This window comes from Ambystoma mexicanum, chromosome 6q (assembly GCF_040938575.1).
Source record: "Ambystoma mexicanum isolate Mex_15411 chromosome 6q, UKY_AmexF1_1, whole genome shotgun sequence".
In the NCBI taxonomy this organism is placed as follows: Eukaryota; Metazoa; Chordata; class Amphibia; order Caudata; family Ambystomatidae; genus Ambystoma; species Ambystoma mexicanum.
Window position 1 is genome coordinate 304,703,643 of NC_090937.1, and position 20,222 is coordinate 304,723,864.

Below are 20,222 nucleotides of genomic sequence, written 5' to 3' on the forward strand. Positions count from 1 at the left end.
GAAATTAGCCATAGAATGAGAATTCTCCCTAACAACTTTGTCTATCATCGATCCAAGCCCAAGGTAGGGCCACTCTTCTCCAGTGCACCCTGCAAGGAATACTCCTTCCCAAGGACTCGCCCACGTGGGAGAGACCGCTCGGGTCCTGTTACCAGTACCGAGGCTGAATTAGCTACCGGCCGGCAGCCGAGGGTCAGTGGATCCTCCCTATGACAGTGCTGAGGGACCAGAAGGTTCTTTTACCGCGTCTTCACTCGAGGGGCTACGCCCTAGTACCGGCAACATGTCCAGACATCTGGCCGACGCCGCTCCAAGGTAGGCAGCAGGCGGAGGAACATGTGTCAAGATGGGACTGGTGTCAACCAGGTATGTGGCCTACAGCTTACCCTTCCTTCGTGCAAGGTAGGTTCCCGCTGCGTAAGTAAAGGCAGGGCACGCAAAGGCTCCAGCAGCCGCTCGCTACCCCGTCAATATCGCCTACCACCACTCCGGCCTGCAAGGACAGGTTCTTTGAAAGCTTCCTCAGGCTCATAAAATCTTCTCAGATTGGGGTCATCAGTGTACTTAGGCCTTCCTCAACCCGAGGTCGAGCAACCAGCAGATGGGGTCCTTGCAGAAGCCCTCAGGCTACGTCTTGTGGCCAAAAAGCATTGGCTCAAGCCTCACTCGGTCCAGCCGGTGAATGAACGCCCGGACGCCAGGTTCAGGCAGATGGAGGTGGATACACTCTTGCTGTGGGTCTACCCTCAGCCACACTCCTCGGTGATCGCTGTGGCATCACTATACTCCAAGTCTCAGTCGTCCTCAGCCTCCTCCTCTGTGGCCCTGCTAGGCAAGTAGGAGAAGGTCTTGAAGGCGTAAGGGAAGAAGCCATATTCCAATGCGTCCTTGCACCTTCGTCAAGCCAACGTGGATGCCATGCTGGTAGTTGCGGATTTCCTCCCAGAGCTTCCGGCACAGAGCCGATCACGATTCAAGGAAGGATTGGCAGAGGCCAAGATGGTGGCGCAGGACATCATGGAGTCCACCGTGGCCCACATCGACACCTCTGGCTGTGCCGTCTGCATTGTCACGGACATGAGAAGAACGGCCTGGCTCCGTGCTAGGAAATTCAACCAGAATGTCCAGGAACGCGTCTTAGACCTTCCGTTCGAAGGGGGTGACCTCTTCCACCCCACAACGGATGAGGAGCTGGACAAAAAGAAAAACGGCTCACAAACGTCCAAGTCTTTATCCATCCTTAAAAAGACCACGCCCAAAACGTGCACCCAGTCACAGCAGCATTCTGACAAGGGGCGTACGTACGGAGGGTTCTGCGGCTTCCAAGAGCGGAGGTCCAGGCAGCCTGACTGTTGGCCGACCCAGCATCGGCGCAAACAAGAAAAAGGGGGAGGGGGTAAGGGCTTTTTCCAGTCCACCTCCTCCGCAACAGCCTCAGAGGGAAAGAAGGCATGACACGCCCCTCCGGGTCCACGTGTCTCCAGTGGGGGGCAGGCTTGCTCTCCATGCACATTTCTGGTGCCAGAATTTCGCTGACTCTTTGGAGCCTCTCGGTAGTATCCATGGGGTACCACCTTCCTATCCCAGAATCTCCTCCCTCTTCCCCTCCACTCCCTAAGGTTGGGACAGCAACTCTTTTGGCGGAGATCTGGTCGCCTGTCGAGAGCCAGGCATTGGAGGAAGTACCAGCCTCCCAGCGAGGCTTGGGCTTTTACTCAAGGATTTTCGCCATTCAGAAAAAGAACCAGACGTGCCTGAGAGTTGTGCTGGACCTTTCCGCCCTCAACCTCTCACTACCTCTACAAAAATGTAAGATGGTTACGCCAGCTTTGATAGCGGAGTCATTGTGCAAGGGAGACTGGTTGTGCTCCCTGGATCTGAAGGATGGGTACCTACACTTCCCGATATGGCAGCCTCATTGGTTTTTTTCTACGATTCAGGATCATGGGCTACCATTTCCAATACAAGGTGCTTCCTTTTGGCCTCAACTCGGCCCCCAGGGTCTTTACCAGGCTGATAAATACAGTAGCAGCCACCACATCTACCCGTACCTCAACGACTGGCTCATCAGGGCGACATCTCCGGAAGCGGTGCAACACACTTCCCACGCTCTTATGAACACACTGCAAAAGCTGGGTTTTTCACTCAACCTCAAGAAGTCGCAGCTGCAACCTATGCAGAGACTGACCACCTTGGATCTCATTTGGGACACATGCTCCGAGAAGGTTTTTCCCTCGGAGGACAAGATCACGGCCCTCAAGAGGGCCACAGCGCACTTCCTCGGCAGAGTAGTGACTTCGGCCTGGTAGTACCAACACCTACTCGGTCTCATGGCAGCAGTCCTCTTGGCTATCCCCCACACGAGACTCAGGATGAGGAGGATAAAGCTGAATTTTGAAGCATTTTGGAACCGGGAACGGGGTGCTCAGTCAGAGATGATCAACGTTCCTCCGTCGCTTCACCTGGACCTCACATGGTGGTCCTGGGACTGCAACCTGCGGACGGGCAAGCCGTTCCGGCAGCTTACCCCGCAGGTCACCATCACCACGGCTCCTCTCTCGAGGTTTGGGGGGCCACCCTGGACAACCACTGCGTCCATGGCACCTGGACCGAGCAGGAATACCACATCAATTTGCTGGAACTGAGGGCCATCTGGCTGGCGCTTAGAGCCTTCCTTCTGGTTCTCGAGGGCAAGGTCGTCCTCATTTAGACAGACAACTCGACCAACATGTTCTATGTCAACAAGCAGGGAGGTACCAGATAGTCCCCACACCCCCCTACTGTGCAGGCTGGCAGCCAGCATGTGGGAGTGTGCCATACAAAACATCTACCTCACGGCCGTCCACCTGCCGGGGGAATCCAACCTGGAGGCAGACAGGCTCAGCAGACTGGGAGCAGACAACTACGAGTGGCAGTTGAACGACCTAGTGCTGCAGGAGATCTTTTACAAATGGGAACACCCTCAGGTGGACCTCTTTGCCTCTGGGGCAACAGCAAGTTGTTCTCCTCCTGGCAGGGTCAGGGTCTGGGCTCCCTGGGCATGCATTCCAGATCCGGTGGGACGGAATGACTGCATACGCCTTTCCGCCCACACCACTGATTCAAAGGGTGATATGCAAGATGTCTCGCCACCTCAGCATCATTCTAATAGCTCCATGGTGGCCAGGCAGGCCATGGTTCTCTGAGCTGCTCATCCCCTCAGAGAGGCCTCCCGTTCGCCTTCCGCCCGGCCCAGCACATCTTCTGGTGCAGCGGGGGGGGGCAGGGTCATCCACCCCATGCCAGAGAAGCTAGCCGTCGCAGCGTGGTTCCCGAACAGTTCATGCTATGTCACCTCAGCCTCTCCCAGGCTAATCTAGAGATCATACAGGGTGGCAGGAGCAAGTCTACCAGGGCCTAGTATAAGAGTAGTTGGACCCGGTTGTGCCACTGGGCAGACTCTAAGGGTATCAACCACCTGGCATGTACCCTGGACGACGTGCTATCCTTCTCGACGCACCTCGCCCATTCAGGCGTGCAGGTAGACAATTGCTGCACCTACAGCCATCGTGGCTTGTTGAAACTCTGAGAAGGAGATCTTTTCCTCTTCCAACCCAATTGTCAAACATTTGGCGGGATTCGCCAGGCTCTACCCACCCATCAAGAGGGCGCACTCCGTGTGGGACCTCAACATAGTTTTGGGTACGCTGGCGCACACACCTTTTAAACCTATGGCGTCCGCAGACATCAGACTGGTCACCATTAAGACGGCCTTGTTAGTCGGTCTCACCTCGGCTCGCAGAATCAGCAAAATCCTGGCGCTGGTCGCCTCAGAGCCATACTCTACGTTTCACAAGGACAATGTAGTCCTACGAACACACCCAGCATTCCTACCTAAAGTGCCTTCCTCGTTCCATCTGAACGAGGAAATGGTGCACCTACGTTTTTTGCGCAGCCCAAAGATGAGGCACAGAGAGTTCTGCACTGCCTGGATGTCGGGCGTGCCCTGAAATTCTACTTAGACAGGAGCAAGGGCTTCCACAAGTCAGACACTCTTTTGGTCACCTTCCGCAGATCAAGACCAGGGTTTCAGGCCTCCATAGCGAGTTGGATGGTCTCGGCCATCAAAAAAGCTTACGAGGCACAGTATAAGCCACTGCCGGCCAACATGCACGCCCACACAGTCAGAGCCAAGGCAATGGCCATCGCCTTCCAGCGGCATGTCCCCTGGCAAGTCATTAGCCTACGCAGGGCGGCCACATGGGCCACCCCTTCGGTTTTTCTGCAAGCACTACTGTTTGGATGCCGGCTCTAGATCAGTCGCGGCTTTCGGCCAGGCGGTTCTTAGAAACCTGTTTGCTTAAGGAGGGTCTCCTCTCCACCCTGGGCCTACACTCTGTTGTAATTGCCCATGCTGTATAGAGGAAAGGAGACGGGACGTAAGAGTAATTGTTTTTCACTCCATAGTGACTGTCCTTAGTCCCCTTTCCTCCATATGTGCCACCATCCCCCCCTAATAAAACTGGTGTCATTAGGCAATGTTAATCTATTGTCGACGCGTCTAAAGGGACTGAGGTGTGGTGCCGGAGGACGGTGTCAGGGCAGCACATGCTCCCAGGGCCGCACCACCGGGCGCCTCTAAATTTAAAGGGGAAGATGTTTTTTTCTGGTGATAAAGGTTCCGTCTCCCGTCCCTTGGAAGGGACGCCCATGCTGTATGGAGGAAAGGGGACTAAGGACTAAGAGTAGATTAGTCACTACGATGAGTAACTTATAATTTATTGAGTATTGTGCGATATCGCCTGCAGTTTTCATTTTTTAGTGTGTAAAGGCCTAGAATAAACATTTCTGTTTTATGCATTCTAGTCTTAATTGAATAATTGCGTGTTACATTGTGTGGATTGATTGAGGGCCCCTGATCCCACTCTCTCTCTCCTGAGAATAGCCTTGACTGCTCTCTCTTGATCGGGTTTTGGCCAATCTCACAGAGTTCCCTGTGCACTATAACTAAGGCGCCCTGCTAAAATCTGTACACCAGCAGGTTATAGAAATCCATCTCAACAGATTCATAGATAGAGAAAGCCTACTTCTAATGGACTCTTTCCTCCCACGGATTCCACATCTAATATTGCAGGAGGGCCATGCAATTTGTTAGGCAAAGTTTGTATGCAGTACCCTCTGGGACCCCTACACACAACTAGGACTACAGGTGTAAACAAAACCAACCTTTGGTTTAAGTCTGTACCACACAGTTTATGGTAGCGAGCTGAGCAGCCAGGCTTATCTCAAGAGGGAATGTGAGCTTGTAAGGGTGTTACACAAAGGTTTATTACAAGTATTCAGATAGACACTTAGACTCAAGGTTTCTTGGTAAAACACTTATTAATTTATTACACAATAATTTTTAAAGCATTCACTAGAAGAGGCAACCAATATCACACAAGAATTATGCAACAGTACTGATTACTAAGCAGTTGAGCTCCCTTGAAGTAGGAGCAAAATAGCATGGAAGTAGGAGCAAAAGGCATAAGTTAATAAAACGAATATAATAGTTACTCTAAAACAGTGCAAATAGTTTCGAGTTCACCAGAGGAGTTAATACAATACAATACAATGCAATAGGTAGGCCAAAGTCAATGGGCTAGTGTCTTGTATTAGTAAAAACGGTTCTGGTATTTAAAACGGAAAGGTTTTTGCCACAGTTCTTAGAAGTATTTCACGGAAGAAAGGTTTGTATGTGGGGTCACAAGCTGACTAGGCCTGCAAGTTGCCAAAGTTGTACGCACTTTCGCAGTGAGAGGTAAGTTCTCTCTGTCAGTTTTCATAGTACCTTATATTGAAGAAAAAGATGCAGCTGAAGACTTCTGTTCCTGGCAGTTCCTGCAGATCTCGCTGTTCCTGAGCCTCAGTCGTGGGGACAAGAGAGAGGAGGTCAGCGTTACGCTCACCTGGTATCCACGGGGACGCCACCCAGCCAGTTGGTTGTTGGTGCCCTTCCCAATAATTCCCTGGTGTGGTCTCTGTGTCGATGGGATTCCGCCTGGAAATGAAGACTATATTAGGACTGGGCGACCAAGGTGAGTTTTCCCCCGCCTCCTTTGTGTTTCCAGCCCCTCCAGGTTCTCTTCTCACCTGGTTGTCTGAATCGGTGGGCTCTCCGTCCTGCTCTCTGGACAGGGACGTGTTGTCTTTTGTGGGCGCGTGCGGTCTAGTTACTTCACTGACTGCTGTCCTTGTAGTGTCTTGCAGGTAGGTCTTATTGCGATTGATGGCGTCGTAATTCTTGCATGCCTTTTCTCTGTTCTAAATGTCTTTTTTATCTCCCTAGGCATGCGGAGTGTCCGTGCGGAGAACTGGATATGCTGGTTCTCGCTGGGAAATGATGGCGCACTATAGCGCTATGATGCGGTAAGGAGGGGCTTTGCGTAGCGCAGCGATGACTTGTCCTCACTGACCTGTGCTTTTCTCTTTTCGTAGGTCGCCGTGAGTTCCCAGCGGAGATGGAGTTCCGGAGCTATGCCGGCCGAAAAGCAACCAACCAGTTAAGTCTTTAAGCGCTTTGTGGTTGTAATGTCTCCACTACCTCTTTTAATCATGTCTTTCTCCTTTTCTCAGGTCCTTCAATCCGGGCGGTGAACTCCACCAACAGAGCTGCCCAGGAGCTGCGAGCAGTGAAGGATAATCAATGCAGGCAAGATTCTGCTTCTAACAATGTTCTCGGTTTTTTCTGCAGATCCGGAATTCACCAGGCTTGTGAGAAAGCTGGACACAGTGAGCGTCACGTTGCTAGAAGCAAAGTAACACGAAGCGTGTTGTCTTGTTGGGGTGTGGTTTAAATAGCCACTGTAAAGTAGACCAGGTAAAATAGTCCCTAGGCCACCACACCCAAAACACTAGACCGCATAGCTTGGTTCTAGGAATCGAGCTATGTGGATGCCTCCATGTTGGCTGAAAGCCTAAATAAAGTAGTTCCTCAAGCAGATGTCTTTCCTTACTGATGAGCCTGGCGCCAAAGGCGCCAGGACTGGCCCCAAGAGGGCCTGAGAAGTGGATGCCAGGCCTTATAAGTGATCCGAGCCCTGATTCCACCTGGCCAATGGGCTTGCCAGTGGGGATCTGGGCTGAGGGTCGTGACAGCCGGTGGACTCCTGCACTGCACATGGACCGCTGGCAAATTGGCAAATCTTTTGATTCCGGTTGCTGTTCTACAAGCACACAAGCTGTTGTCCTTCCCCATGGTTAATCCTAACCAGCTCCGAGAATGGTATCCAGGTGGCTTACGAGTTGATTGGTCCTACCAACTCAAAGGAAGAAGCCATCCTTGAAGGGCTTCTCTGTCGAGGTGAACTTGGCAATTCGGACCTGCATAAGGGCTCCACTGGGCAAACCAACAGTCCAGTAGTTGCAGCAGCCGTCCTCTTCCAGCTTGTCTTCGGTTCTTTCGTTCCAGTGGTCGACTCTGCTTTTCAGTCCAAGAGACTCACCTTTTAAACAGTTTTCTCTCATTCATTCCAACCTAGCTGCCACTCACCCAGCAGAGTGGCTGTCTTTGCTGGACAGTCAGCCAGCCAATCACGCCAGAGTGCATTTGGGTCTCCTAGGAGACTAAGCACAGGGAGGTTTTGGGCACCTCCCTCACTTCCTGCCCACCCCAGACACTCGGGTGCCAGAGGCGGTCTTCAGTCCTGAAGTCCGCCAAAGGCATAGAAACAAAGGGACCAAACCTAGTTTGGCACTCGGAGACAAACACTAGAAGTACCTTTCCAAAAAGAAATGACATAAAAAGAAGACCGGGACCTATTGAAACAAAGGGGGCTCCTACACCATCTTGAAAAACATGGCTTGCGTGTTTTTTAGCTACCGGTGTTCGCGGTCAGGAAAAATCATGGTAGTTTGTTGTAAAACCACTGCCACCAGCCTTTTCGATAGGAAAGGGTAGCATTTGACTGCATCATGGGTTTCTAGACATAGGGGATACTAGGTAACCCCCACCAGCACTCTATGGTAAGATAGGGTGTGCTGGGTCTATGGATTTAAAAAGACTAGTAAAGTCAATTTAACTTTGCATTCTCTGGAAAACAGTAGTTTATCCCAGAGAAGGTATTTAAACCTTGGGACCGCCTAAAAAGGCTTCACTGTGTCACTGCACTGAGTTATCTAAAACCCCATAATCAAAGAACACAAGAGTAAAACACACATCAAAATATATGAGAGAGAGGGGGAAAAAGCTCACTCTCTCTCCGGGTAAAACAAATCAAGTCCTCAAAATCCAGCAAAGTTGCTGGGGGTCTCTAAGGTGAAGGGAATTCACACATTTATGAGAATTCTCCCTAACACGCTTCTAACCAAGAGCGCGATCGAACTGGTATTGTGCTCGGAGCGGTTGGATCTTTGGCTGCTGGACCTTTTTCCTGCGCAAGGACCAGTTCAAGATAGTTACACTGGCTCAGATTCTACAAGCCTTTCATCTGTAGGACTGGTTGGTATCACTGGACCTCTAGGATGCCTACTTCCATGTACCGATTCATCCAAAGCACAGGAAGTACCTGAGGTTCATGGTGGGCCAACATCACTACCAGTTCAAGGTCCTGGTGTTCGGTCTTTCTTCGGCTTCCATGGTTTTCGCCAAGCGGGCATTCATGTCTTTCTCGATCTTGACTAGCTTTGTCGGAGCTCACGCCCCAGATCAAGTGTCATAGCATCTACTACGCACATGCACTCTATTGCACAGTCTAGGCTTTTCTTTGAACTTCAAAAAGGCTTGGTTTTCGCCTTACCAATCCCTCCGATATATCGGAGTGGTATTGGACACTCGCCAAGGCAGTAATTTGCCACCTGAGGAACGAGTGGCTAACATCTTTCGGATTGTCATTGTCCTCCTATTCCAGAAACAAGTCTGGGTCTCTGCTTTCCTGCACTTTCTGGGCCTCATGGCATCCTGAATCCTAGTGGTACCAGAGGCGAAGCTGCGCTTGAGATCTCTTCAATCGCTTCTCCGTTGCCAATGGTTGCAGTTTCGGGGTCACATGTCAGAACGTTTACCGGTATCAGACCAGGTGGCTCAGGATCTTGCGTGGTCGATTGTACGGAAAGTTGCTGAGACGCAAGTTGTTTCATCAACCTTGGATCCAGTTTATGGGGTATCGGGTATTAATATCGCCACATATATGGTCGCCGTAAATAGTATCGCCGGGAAAATTTTTCGGCGATATTTTTGTATGGCGATATTTTTGTGGCGACATTATTACATGGAGCCGTTTATGGTGGTCATAAACACATTTGACTGGTTGGGGCGCTCACCTGTCAGATCTGACTGTGGTCTCCTGCTGAGTCTCTGGGACACATAAACTTGCTGGAGCTGTGGGTGACCAGGCTGGCCCTGTTATCTTTCCTCCACTCTGTAAAATGCAAGACTGTGCTGGTCCTGATGTACAACACAGTGGCCATGTACTACCTCAACAAACAATGTGGTATGGGGTCCTTGCCTCTGTGCAGAAAAGCAATGCAGCTGTGGTACTGGTCTCAGAAGAACAGTGTCTTTCCGACGGTAGCTCATCTGGCAGGAAGAGTGTGTGTCACGTCACGACAGATAGCTTGGGTAGACAGACTTTGGCCTCCCCGTGTACAATTTATCAGCCTCATTCCTTCCCCCTCTGTATCACTACCTTCCCCGAGGGTTGCCGTCATAGGCTGTATGGATCAAACCTTTTAATTTAAAGGGCGGGGAGAATTTCAAAGTAAAAAGGGAACAAGATGCTGTTAATCTTGGCTACAAATCCTAGCTATACTTTCGATGTAGGTATTGTCCTTGGTATGAGGTTACAAAGGTGTGCGAAAGCCTGCAATACCGCTGCTTATAAGGCAGTTAACGTGTAGCTGGTGTATTAATCAGAGAAAAAGTATTACACTTGGCTGGCTTAGTAAAGGACACGAGGTGAAGCTGGTTGTCTTCCAACTATATGGTTGTTCTCAGTGGCGGTTTTGTCAATAAGGCAAATAAGTTTATTTGAGCAGTTGTGACAACAGCTTCCGTTTGCCATTGGGGGGAAGATCGGTAATGGACTGGCTGACTGCACGCGTGCTAGAGACAAAGCCGTACACCACAGTCAACGAGACTGAAAGGTTTAATACATCCAGAGAACATGCCTAGAAGTAAATATTGGAAAATAGATTTAGGGACATTTCAAGAGGTGTTTCAGATAGTGGGTTGAGGTAGGAGAAGAATTTACAAAGGGATTTAAATGTCATGGGAGTTTGGCTGTGGTAATTTCAAACCTTTGGATCCCCCTTCCTGCAAAAGGATTCACACAGTAACACATACTGTGGCATGCATGTAGCCCAAAGCAGGATGAGAGCAGCATGCACCCTTTGAGTGAAAATGGTAGCAGGAGACTGCAGCTGCAGTGGCATGTTTTCACTTTCCACTCCTTTACGACATACCTGGATAATTCTGCTAGTATGGTGCTCTTTCCCTCACTTAACTTGTATCAGCATATGGGATGTTCATGCAGAAGTAGATTTGGTGTAGTCCATTGATTGCTGGGGCTGTATGGCCCTAAATCATCTAATGGAGCTATTGTTAGTGTTTTGAAAAGCATTCCGATCTAATTGGGAATTTTAGAAAAACTGAATCCTTGAGACATACAGTGTGGAATCATTTGAGCCTAGGGATAATGTTTCTGGCCAGCAATGAAAAAATAACTGATATTGAATGCTACCGGAAACATTTTTTGTTCATGAATTATTTTTAAAGTTAAGGTTCTGATTTATTTGGTTTATTCTTTCAGGTTATCCGAGTCCATATGTGAAGTCACCCTCAACTCCTTGCCTATATGTGCTAAGCCCTCACCACTTACCTCACCAAATGGAAAATTAACAATAGCTAGTCCTAAAAGAGGACAAAAGAGGGAAGATGGCTGGAAGGAAGTTGTAAGAAGGCAAGTAAAAAACCAGAGGCAAGACACTCCTCTCTTGTATTTTTCTCATACAAATGTACTAAATGTTGTTTTTCAACTGATTATTGTTTCTTCCACTATTGTAGTGCAGTAGACTGATTACAAAGACTCTTCATTTGCCCTAGACACACACATACTAGTAGGAGGGGACTTGGAGCCTGTGTCTCGGCTGGTGGAACGTTTTGGGGCTTGCTATAGACCCTTGGTAGCATTGTCACCTATGTTTCAGTGGAAGGGAGAGATGTCCATGTCATGCTTGTTGCATTGCTGAATCTTCCCGGGTACCCTCTGCCGCTGGGTCTAAAGCTGTAGGTTTGGCTGTGCAATTTGTTGGAAGGGGCTGTGGGGTTGGGCAGCATGGCTTCCGTGTTTCATGGCATGGGTCTCTCTTGCCCTCTTGCTGGCTTCCAGGTACCTGTTGTCTTTTAGGCTGAAGTATATTCCGGAGATCTGCACAGGTACCATTGCCTTGGACATGTGAACCGGCCATGGTTTATCTCTGGGCTTTGGCCGAACAGGGTTCAGATCGTCTGGACAACCTCAGCCTTTACCTCTACTTGGTGGTGGTGTTCCACATGAGCTTTGAGTTTCGGGCATGTGGGTTTGTGCATTGAGAGTGTCAGTTAGACATTATAGAGGTTAATGCTAGCCTTTTGGGGTGCAGAGTCACATTAGCAGACCTGTGCTTTTCTTGTTGCCTATGCGACTCGCTGTCCAAATTCTGATGTGGAGGTGTGAGCTCTGAGAGGATGGGAAAGGGTGATTCTGAGTGACAATTGGAGTCCTCTATCCTTGCATAGGGTTTAAAGGTGGTGTGATAAATCTGACAATGTCTTCACTCCTTCTCCAAAGCTATCCTCTCCCCGTGTGGCAAGGGGACAGCAGCTGCTACCTGATTCTGACCCTGGGGGATGCTGTATGAGGGAGGACCATATGGGTGGAGGCAACCCTCAAGGGGGTTGACAAGGCATCGTCCGGTGAGAGTATATACCCCCATTTACCTTTTAGGGAAGTCCCCTCCATATCTCAAGCCCTAATGGCTTACTGTGTTTGTTCTCTTCAAACCTCCACCAAATCTACTAATTACATTTTTCAATACTCCATGAGTAAGCTACCATAAGCTGCCTATCAATCCCATATGTATAGAAATACTGGGCCAAGGAGACTTAACGGAGTAAGGAAGATCAATTAGTTTGAGAAGCACATCACACACTCTATTGTTTGCAAACCTGTGATAGGTGCCGGGACATTTAAAAATCCCAACCAGAAAGGGAGCAGAGACGCTACATGGGAAAGCTTAGTCCTCTCAGTGCGTACAGAGGGACAACCGAGCCACAAAGCACACTGTGGGGCCAGCCGCTCAGGGGGGGCGGTGAAGGAAGGAAGACTGCCGATGCTGGTTCACCATATCAGCCATGGCAGGAAGAAGAGGGACGTCTCCCCGACGGCCGCGGGAGCTGAGCAGCAGTACCGAAGCCGCCCGAACACAGAGAAGGTCACCAAAGCAATGCGGGAGCCACTAGGGACATGGGAGCAGCTGAGCGAAGCCAGCAAGCTTGCGAAAGGAATCTGGACCCTGGAATGCTGCAACGTGTTTACCGCGGAAGAGCTGGAGAATGCCAAACAAAGCAGGTGAGTCCTGAGAAGGGAAACTGGGACACCGGGGTGCTTTCGAAACATTATCAAGGACACATGAAAGCAAGCAAAGTGAATGAAAGGAAATTTGAGACCTGATGTCTTCAGGATAACATGAGAAATATTCAATAAGGTGAATGCAAGGTAAAGTCAAGTTTGCGAGTGTGTAAATTGAATCACATGAGGAAAGCCCTGGCAGGAGAGTATACCGGGCAAATTCAAGTTTGCAAGTGTGTAAAGAAGCCACATGAGAGAGTCCTGGCAAGGCAGTACACCAGGCAAAGCCAAGTCTTAGTTTTTGTTGACCAGAGAATCCCCCCACCCCCCCAAGGAAGACTCGTACCCCTAGGAGCTTGAGTGTTTTAAAGAGACCTGGCAAAGGGAGGCTGCTCACCAGGAGTGAACTGTGATGCCAAGGGGAAGAAGTTATCCTCTTGGATTATAAAGAACTTAGGTTTTGTAATTGATTCATTGTGTTGGTGAGGATAAACCTGAGGAAGGGAGCCATTTCCTGGAACTGTTCACTTTTGTGTTGGAGTTACATATTTCATTTAAAGACATTATCCTTATCACATTAGAGTTACTTGTAGAGTGCGAGACTAGAACCGTATTTCGGACACAGGACATTTTGTTTTGGACATCATGACACGGGATAGAAGCTTAGTATTTGGTTGAGATAGGGAAATACCTCTTAGGGTAGGGACAGCTGGGCATTTCCCAACCCTCATTTATTTTGAATAAAGTTTTATAGCCAACACTATGAGCTCTCTGTGTCCGCTTCTTTTTCCTGGCTCCTCAGTGGGGATGGCTGTATGTGTGCATGGCTCCCTTTTGATTTTGGTGGACAGGCGTTTCCTGTGCCAAGTGGTCTTTTTGGCTGCTCCTGTGTATCCTGTGACCTGCTGCCCTGGCTATGCCAAAACAACCTATGGCTACATCTGTCTCTCTCTGCCAGAAGAACACTTGCTAGGCCCTCGTCTGCATCCCCTCATTCATTGCATGCCGTTAATCCATACCTGCACTCTCATATGCTCTCCAGAAGCTTTCCTGTCTCATGGGATTCACTAGACCCAAGGCAAGACAGGGACCCTGCATGATTTGATGCTGCTCCCCCTAGGTTTGGCTCCATCACGGGACTCTTTGTATCACCTCCTGCCACTTTTTTTTTTTTTAATGGAACCTTCATGCTCCCTTTACTGCATGGGCGTCCCTTGCTAGGGACGGGAGACAGAACCTTTTTCACCAGAAAAAACCTTCTTCTCCTTTAAACTTAGAGGCATGCGGTGGCGCGGCCCTGGGAGCATGCGCTCCCCTGACTCTGCCCACCGGCGCCAATCCTCGTCCCCTTTTCCACGTCGATCGGAAGGGGCCGATTTCACCAGTATCAATCAGGTACTCTGTTCTTTGGCGCCAAGCTCCTCCCCGGCGCATGTCGACATCAGAGGGCTTCAGCAGGTGTCCAGCCTGCAAAGGGCTCTTCCCTACGTCCGACCCCCACGCTCTTTGCCTCCGCTACCTTGGCCACAACCATGGCTGCGAGGGTTCTACCACGTGCCCACTCTGAAGAACAGGTTAGCTCGGTGGACGGAGCTCTTCGATAAGTCACCTCCAGAGGACTTGAAGTACTTCGTCGGACACAAGTTAAGGCCCAAGGCTTTTTTCCATCGCACACCACATTCGCGACACCTTCACAAGGAAATGCCAGAGTGGGAGGAACGTTTCAGGTTCTCGCACCAGCACTGGTACCGGGGCTATTTCAGCTACCAGCCTCCAGGCCGAGGGGTCATTAGATCCTTCTGGAGACGGTGCTGAGTGTTAGGGAGAATTCTCATTATATGGCTAATTTCCCTCACCTAGTGAGTCCCCAGCAGCTCTGCTGGATTTCTGGAGTTTATTTTTTTCACTTGGTAAGAGTGTGAGCCTTTCCCCCACTCTTACCTGTGTTTTGCTATGTGAATTTCCTCTGTTTTTGTGATTGTGGACTCTGGAGTACACCACTTCAGTAGCCCCCTTCTTTTGTGTGTTACACAGCACCTTCAGTGCAGTGACACAGGGTTGTCTTTTAGACTTTCCACCGACTCCATTTCTGGGGCTTACTACTGTCCCCCAGAAAAGGGTAAAGTTGCCATTAACTTTACTTAGTCATTTAACCACAGATCCAGTACACCCCATCTTACATGGAGGACTGGAAAGGGTTAATCCTTAGCCCTTTTTATCTGTACCTCCTAGAGCATTGTTTCGCTCTTTTAACATTTAGACTTGGCTGGTGGCAGTGGCATCTACCCTACTTTTCTACTGCGATTATACTATATAAACGTGGTATTGTTTTAGGCTATTATATTAGCCTCAAACTTAAACCCGCTTGACCAAATACTTTTTCTTTTGGCTCCGGTCGGGTTTATTCGCCATTTCTGTTTGTTAAAGTCCTTCTTGTGTTTTCTTTGCGCGGCAAACCAGGTTTGCCTTCTTTGTTCACTGTCTTTTGGTGGGCTTCTGCCAAGAAGCCCTCCTCTAGGCGCCTGGGTGTCTAGGTGGGCTGAATGTGAGGGAGGGGTGTAGTCACCCCCTGCACAGGGTATCCTAGGAAACCCAAGTCCCACTTTGCCTTGATTGGCTGGGGTGGTTGTCTGAGCCGGACAACCCCCCTGCTGCGTGATTGACAGCCAGGCTGTGTGAATTGGGGATTTTCGCATAAAAGGCAGGTCTCTTGGGCTAGAAGTCAGAGTCGCCACTGGAACTACAAGGAACAGAAGAGAAGCGGAGAAGAAATCGACTGCTGCAACTATCCCACCCCGGTGAAGCCCTGTTGCAATCCTGAGCTATCTACCCTTCGACGACCAGAGAAGATCCAGTCTGGAGTCGTCTTCCCTTGAGCCTGGTGGGGATAACCAGCTCATCTTCTACAGCCAGAGGATCCTCTTCGTGGTCGAAATCGCTGCACCCTGCTGTAGTGGTCCGGATAGCCATCTGAAGAGCCTCTCCTGTTTTTAAGGAGCGTACCTTTTATTCACCGTCGCTGCTGCCGGCTTCAGCCCTGTGTGGTGCAGACATCCTCCTTCAGATCGAAGCTCCGGGAACCGAGGGTCTGCAGGAAACTACCAGGAACAACTGCCGTGGCACCAGCTTCTTCATTGAATAAGGTACTGTGTTCTGCTCGAGGAATTAAGGTGAATCCCTTTTCTTCGCCTCCAAGGCTTACCCTTGTCTTCCCTCCTTCTTTTAACTTTTATTTCCTCTGTTGACAATATCTAAGTACTCCTGGCTACGTTGAATCGTGAACAATCCGACTGTGTGATCCTCGAAAACAGGAACCCGGTTCCACTTGACACTGGCTCCGGCCTATTGTCTTTTGAATTTCTGTCTAAGAGTGTTCTCTGATTCTGTCTTTCTTGACAAAAGTATTGCCTATGATTTTTGCCCCCAACTCTCTCTGGGTATCTCAGGTGCTAAGTGTGTTTTGCCCCGGTAACATTTCTTGCTGCGGATTCGCGTTTCTTTAGTAAGACCGAACTGTCATTACTGTCAAAAAGGGATCGCAAGTGTATTCCCGGTAATGCCTTTTGTTTCGCAACACCGGTCCGTTAAAACACAGGGTACTTACCTTGAGCTATACTATACAAAGTGAATTGGTTGGTTGTAGTGTATTTTACGTGTGGTTTTGAATTAATAGAAGTGTCATGTTTATAACAAATGGTTTAAAAATGAATGTACTTATATTTTTTACCTGAAACCTTGAGTCAGTATTTGCTTGAGTCACAGTAATTGTGGTCCCTTTGTGTAATCTCGGCTACTGCTCATGTACTCTTGAGATAAGCCTGGCTGCTCCGCTACTGCTACCACTTTAACATAGTATTACAGGCTTGTACCAAAAGTAAAACTTGTATTGCCACCTGTAGTCTTAATTGTGTGTAGTAGTCCCTAAGGGCATTGCACAGGATTCTGCCTAACACTGAGGGACCACAAGGTTCTTTTACTCTGTGTACACCTGAGGGTCTACGCCCTAGTACCAGTCAGATGGCAGAGAGGGCGCCTGAGCGCAGCACTATCAGCGATACAGCCGAGGGAAATATGCCTACCAGGCCCGTCCTGAGGGGCAGGGTAGGTCTCATGCTCCACGGCAAAGAGTCCTGGAGGAGGCTGGGACAACGAGCCAAGCACCACGACTTTGGCACGCAGCTCGACAAGATGGCCACTGCGCCAAAAAAGATGGCTGCTCGTCCGATACTGCCCCTTGGTGCGTAGCAGGTGGGAGAACGAGTTGCAAGATGGGACTGGTGTCTACCAGATACGTAGCCTACATCTTATCCATCAGCATCGCAGGGCAGATTTACCCCGCAACCGGAAAGACAGAGTAAGCACTGGCCCCAGCAGCTGCCCGCTACCCCGTCAAAATCACCTGCCACCCCACCAGCCTGTGAGGACAGTTTTTTTGAAAGGTTCCTCACACTTATGAGATCTCCTCAGATGGGTGCAATCCTTTTGGGATGTGATCAGGGACATGCTCCCACCGGCCCCTGCGCCTATAGTCATTCCTTCTATAGCTCCAGCGCCGCAGGCCCCAGTGGAGCCCCTTCGATTCTGTCTCCCCTGTCTGCCACAGTTCAGGCAGTTCCACACCAACCTCCGCAGCAACCACCGGCTCCGGATTCCACACCGCAGCCCTCGGCGCCCAGCACTCCTCCACCTGCTCCGGACCAGTAGGAAACGCTGGTGGACACTGACGAGAAGGCCACTGACAAGCGTCGTCCGCCATGGCCTTCCATAAAAACTTGAAGGTTTGGCAGAGTATTTGGGGCTTCCTCAACCTGAAGTTGAACAACCAGAGGTGGGGGTTCTGGCCGAGGTCCTGACTCTACACCCGTCGGCTAGAATGGTGATCCCGATGCAGAAGGACGTTTTCACCTTGGCCAAAAAGGGATGGCTTAAACCCCATTCATCAAAACCTAGAGAATGGGTATCCCCTTCTTCGTGGGCATATGGGGATGAAACAATTAGCCAAAACCATGTAGGAGGCCTTTAAATAAATTTAAATTATTCTAAGCAAAAGGACCATTGGCCACATTGGAGAAGGCTGAGAGTGAAAAAATGCAGTGTGGGCTACTCATATATCCATATTGTTTATTATCAAATTCTTTATTGAATTAATACTCATTTTCTTTAAAATCAAACATACAAAATTACAAAATGTAAATACTAGAACATTAGATCTCACTGCCACATTACTTTGAATTTTTTTAAAACATTGTACATATATCAAAATTGATCATCAAGTGCTTCGATCTTCATGGGATACACTCTTATTCAGTGCAACAATTGCATGTGCAAAAGTGGAATCGATGAAAATAACACCATAGATCTATTAACTCATGAGTTGTATTGATAGACCCGGCTTGTTATCATGAATATTAAAGCATTCCACTAGAAGAAACACCATATAAGTAATAGCCGACTAGAGGTGTTTGTGGAGAGTTCTGCCTACTAGCATATTCCTCCCTATATCATTAACAAACATCCCTCAACTATAGTTTCGACAATGTGCTGTCTAGATGCCCACAGATGGGTACTGATGCTAGTCTTCTTCAAGACTTGTACAGAGATAGTACATTGTTCTTCCCATAAGGTAGCTTGACACATTTTACTATTTTATGTTCAACTCATCATCTGAACGGATCCTTTTTTCTTTAGTCAGATGCCCATTTTGTCAGAAGCCATCCAAGTATACACTTCTTTGTGCTTAATATGTTTCTCATAGGTTGTTTAGGGTTTGTTTGCATAAGATCGAAAGACCTCCCAAGCCGTATGGACGCTGACTCCCTTTCAAGAAATGGCTATTTGTAACTTAACTTTTCCCCGCCATTGTCATCTGCCTAATGAAACCACCTGCTCGATCTTGCAGAATCGTGCCGTTCTCGCGAGTAGAATCATTCAGGCAATTCCCCATTCAGCCCAGCCTGTCAATCGGTGCCTTGACGCCAAGTATTGGCAATTGGAGGGGGATCCACTCATGCTGTCGGCGCATCCTCAACCGCACTCTTCAGTGATCGCTGCTGCGTCACTTTACTCCAAGCCTCACTGGTCCTCTGCCACCTCGTCCTCAGCGCTTCTAAGCAAGGAGAAGATCTTGGAGGCGTACAGAAAGACAATGTATTCCAACGCCTCACTGCACCTTCATCAATCCAGTGTGGATGGCATGCTGGCAACCATTAACTAGAGGCTTTGGCGGGAAATAGCTGACTTCCTTCCAGAACTTCTGGTGTAGAGCCAGGCACGTTTCAAGGCGGGGCTGGCAGAGGCTAAATTGGTGGCGCAGGACATCATGGAGTCCACAGTGGCCCACATTGACACCTCAGGCCGGGCCATCTGCATCGCCACAGACATGAGGACTGCCTGGCTTCGGGCTACCAAGTTCAACCCAGACGTCCAGGAACGCATATTGGACCTTCCTTTTGAGGGTGGCGACCTCTTTCACTCCACCACCGATGAGGAGCTAGATAAAAGTCTTTATCCTTACGAAGGCCACTCCCAAGGCGTACACCCAGTTGGATCAACGCTCTGATAAAGGGCGGGCGGTTGGCGGGTTCCTGGGCTTCTAAGAATGGAGGTTCAGACAGCCTAACCGTTCTCCGAGTCAGCACTGGCGCAAGCAACAAAAGGGGGGTGGGCAAGGGATTCTTTCAATCCCCTTTTTTAGCATCGGCCTCAGACGGAAAGAAGGCATGACGCGCCCCTTCGGGTCCACGTGTCTACAGTGGGGGGCAGGCTTGCCCTTCACGCACAGTTCTGGCGTCAGAGGTTCGCGGAACCCTGGATCCTATCCGTAGTTTCCACGGGGTGCCGTCTACCGATCCCTCCCTCGCTCCCTCTCCTCCACTCCCACAGATTGGGACAGCAACTCTGTTGGTGGACGTTTGTGCGTTCGTCGAGAGCCAGGCAGTGGAAGAAGTCCCAACCTCCCAGCAAGGCTTGACTTCTACTCAAGGATTTTCGCCATACAAAAGAAGAACCAAGCTGGCCTGAGAGTTGTGTTGGACCTCTCCACCCTCAACCTCTCCCTCCCTCTTCAAAAATGCAAGATGGAAAGGAGGATATACACTACCTGGGGCTGTCCGGGGGAAGCACTTAAAGGTGTGAGGGAAATGGATTGAGAATGCTTAACCTTATAAACCAAGGGGTACGCAGGACAAGGAAACGCTGAGAACCGTAGAACACCCCTAACCTCCCCCCCCCCGGTCTCTCCATTGTTTCCCTCCCACGGGCTGCTCCCTGGGGCCCTGACCTCCTTCCCTCCCTCTTTCCCCCTCCCCCCACTGGACTGTCCCACCACTTCACCCCACTACCGCATTGTTTCGCTATCAATGAGGTGACCCCCTTTTTCTTTGACCAATGTTTCCTGCTGTCTTGTTATTGTGACTAGTTTGTATTTAATAAAAAGAAATATAAAAAAAAAATGCAAGATGGTTACCCCAGCTCTCATTGGGGAGAAACTGTACAGGGGAGACTGGATGTGCTCCCATGATCTGAAGGATGTTTACCTACACGTCCCAATTTGGCAGCCTCATCGCCCTTTTATACGGTTCAGGATCATGGACTGCCATTTCCAATGCAAGCTTTTACCCTTCGGCCTCAACTGAACCCCCAGGGTGTTTACCAGAC

At 49.6% G+C, this 20,222-nt stretch overlaps 1 protein-coding gene across 17 annotated transcripts in view; it reads left to right on the forward strand.

Annotated features, from left to right (window-relative positions):
• Nucleotides 1-20,222, forward strand: part of ANKRD17 (ankyrin repeat domain 17) — a 2,430,147-nt gene that overhangs the window by 1,858,310 nt on the left and 551,615 nt on the right. For 13 of the 17 annotated variants that reach the window (XM_069630806.1, XM_069630790.1, XM_069630801.1 and 10 more), the window contains one exon: nt 10,767-10,934. In XM_069630806.1, the coding sequence (XP_069486907.1) occupies nt 10,767-10,934 (168 nt within the window). The remainder of the gene's footprint in view (nt 1-10,766; nt 10,935-20,222) is intronic. The other 4 variants (XM_069630793.1, XM_069630796.1, XM_069630797.1 and 1 more) reach the window with 1 other exon arrangement.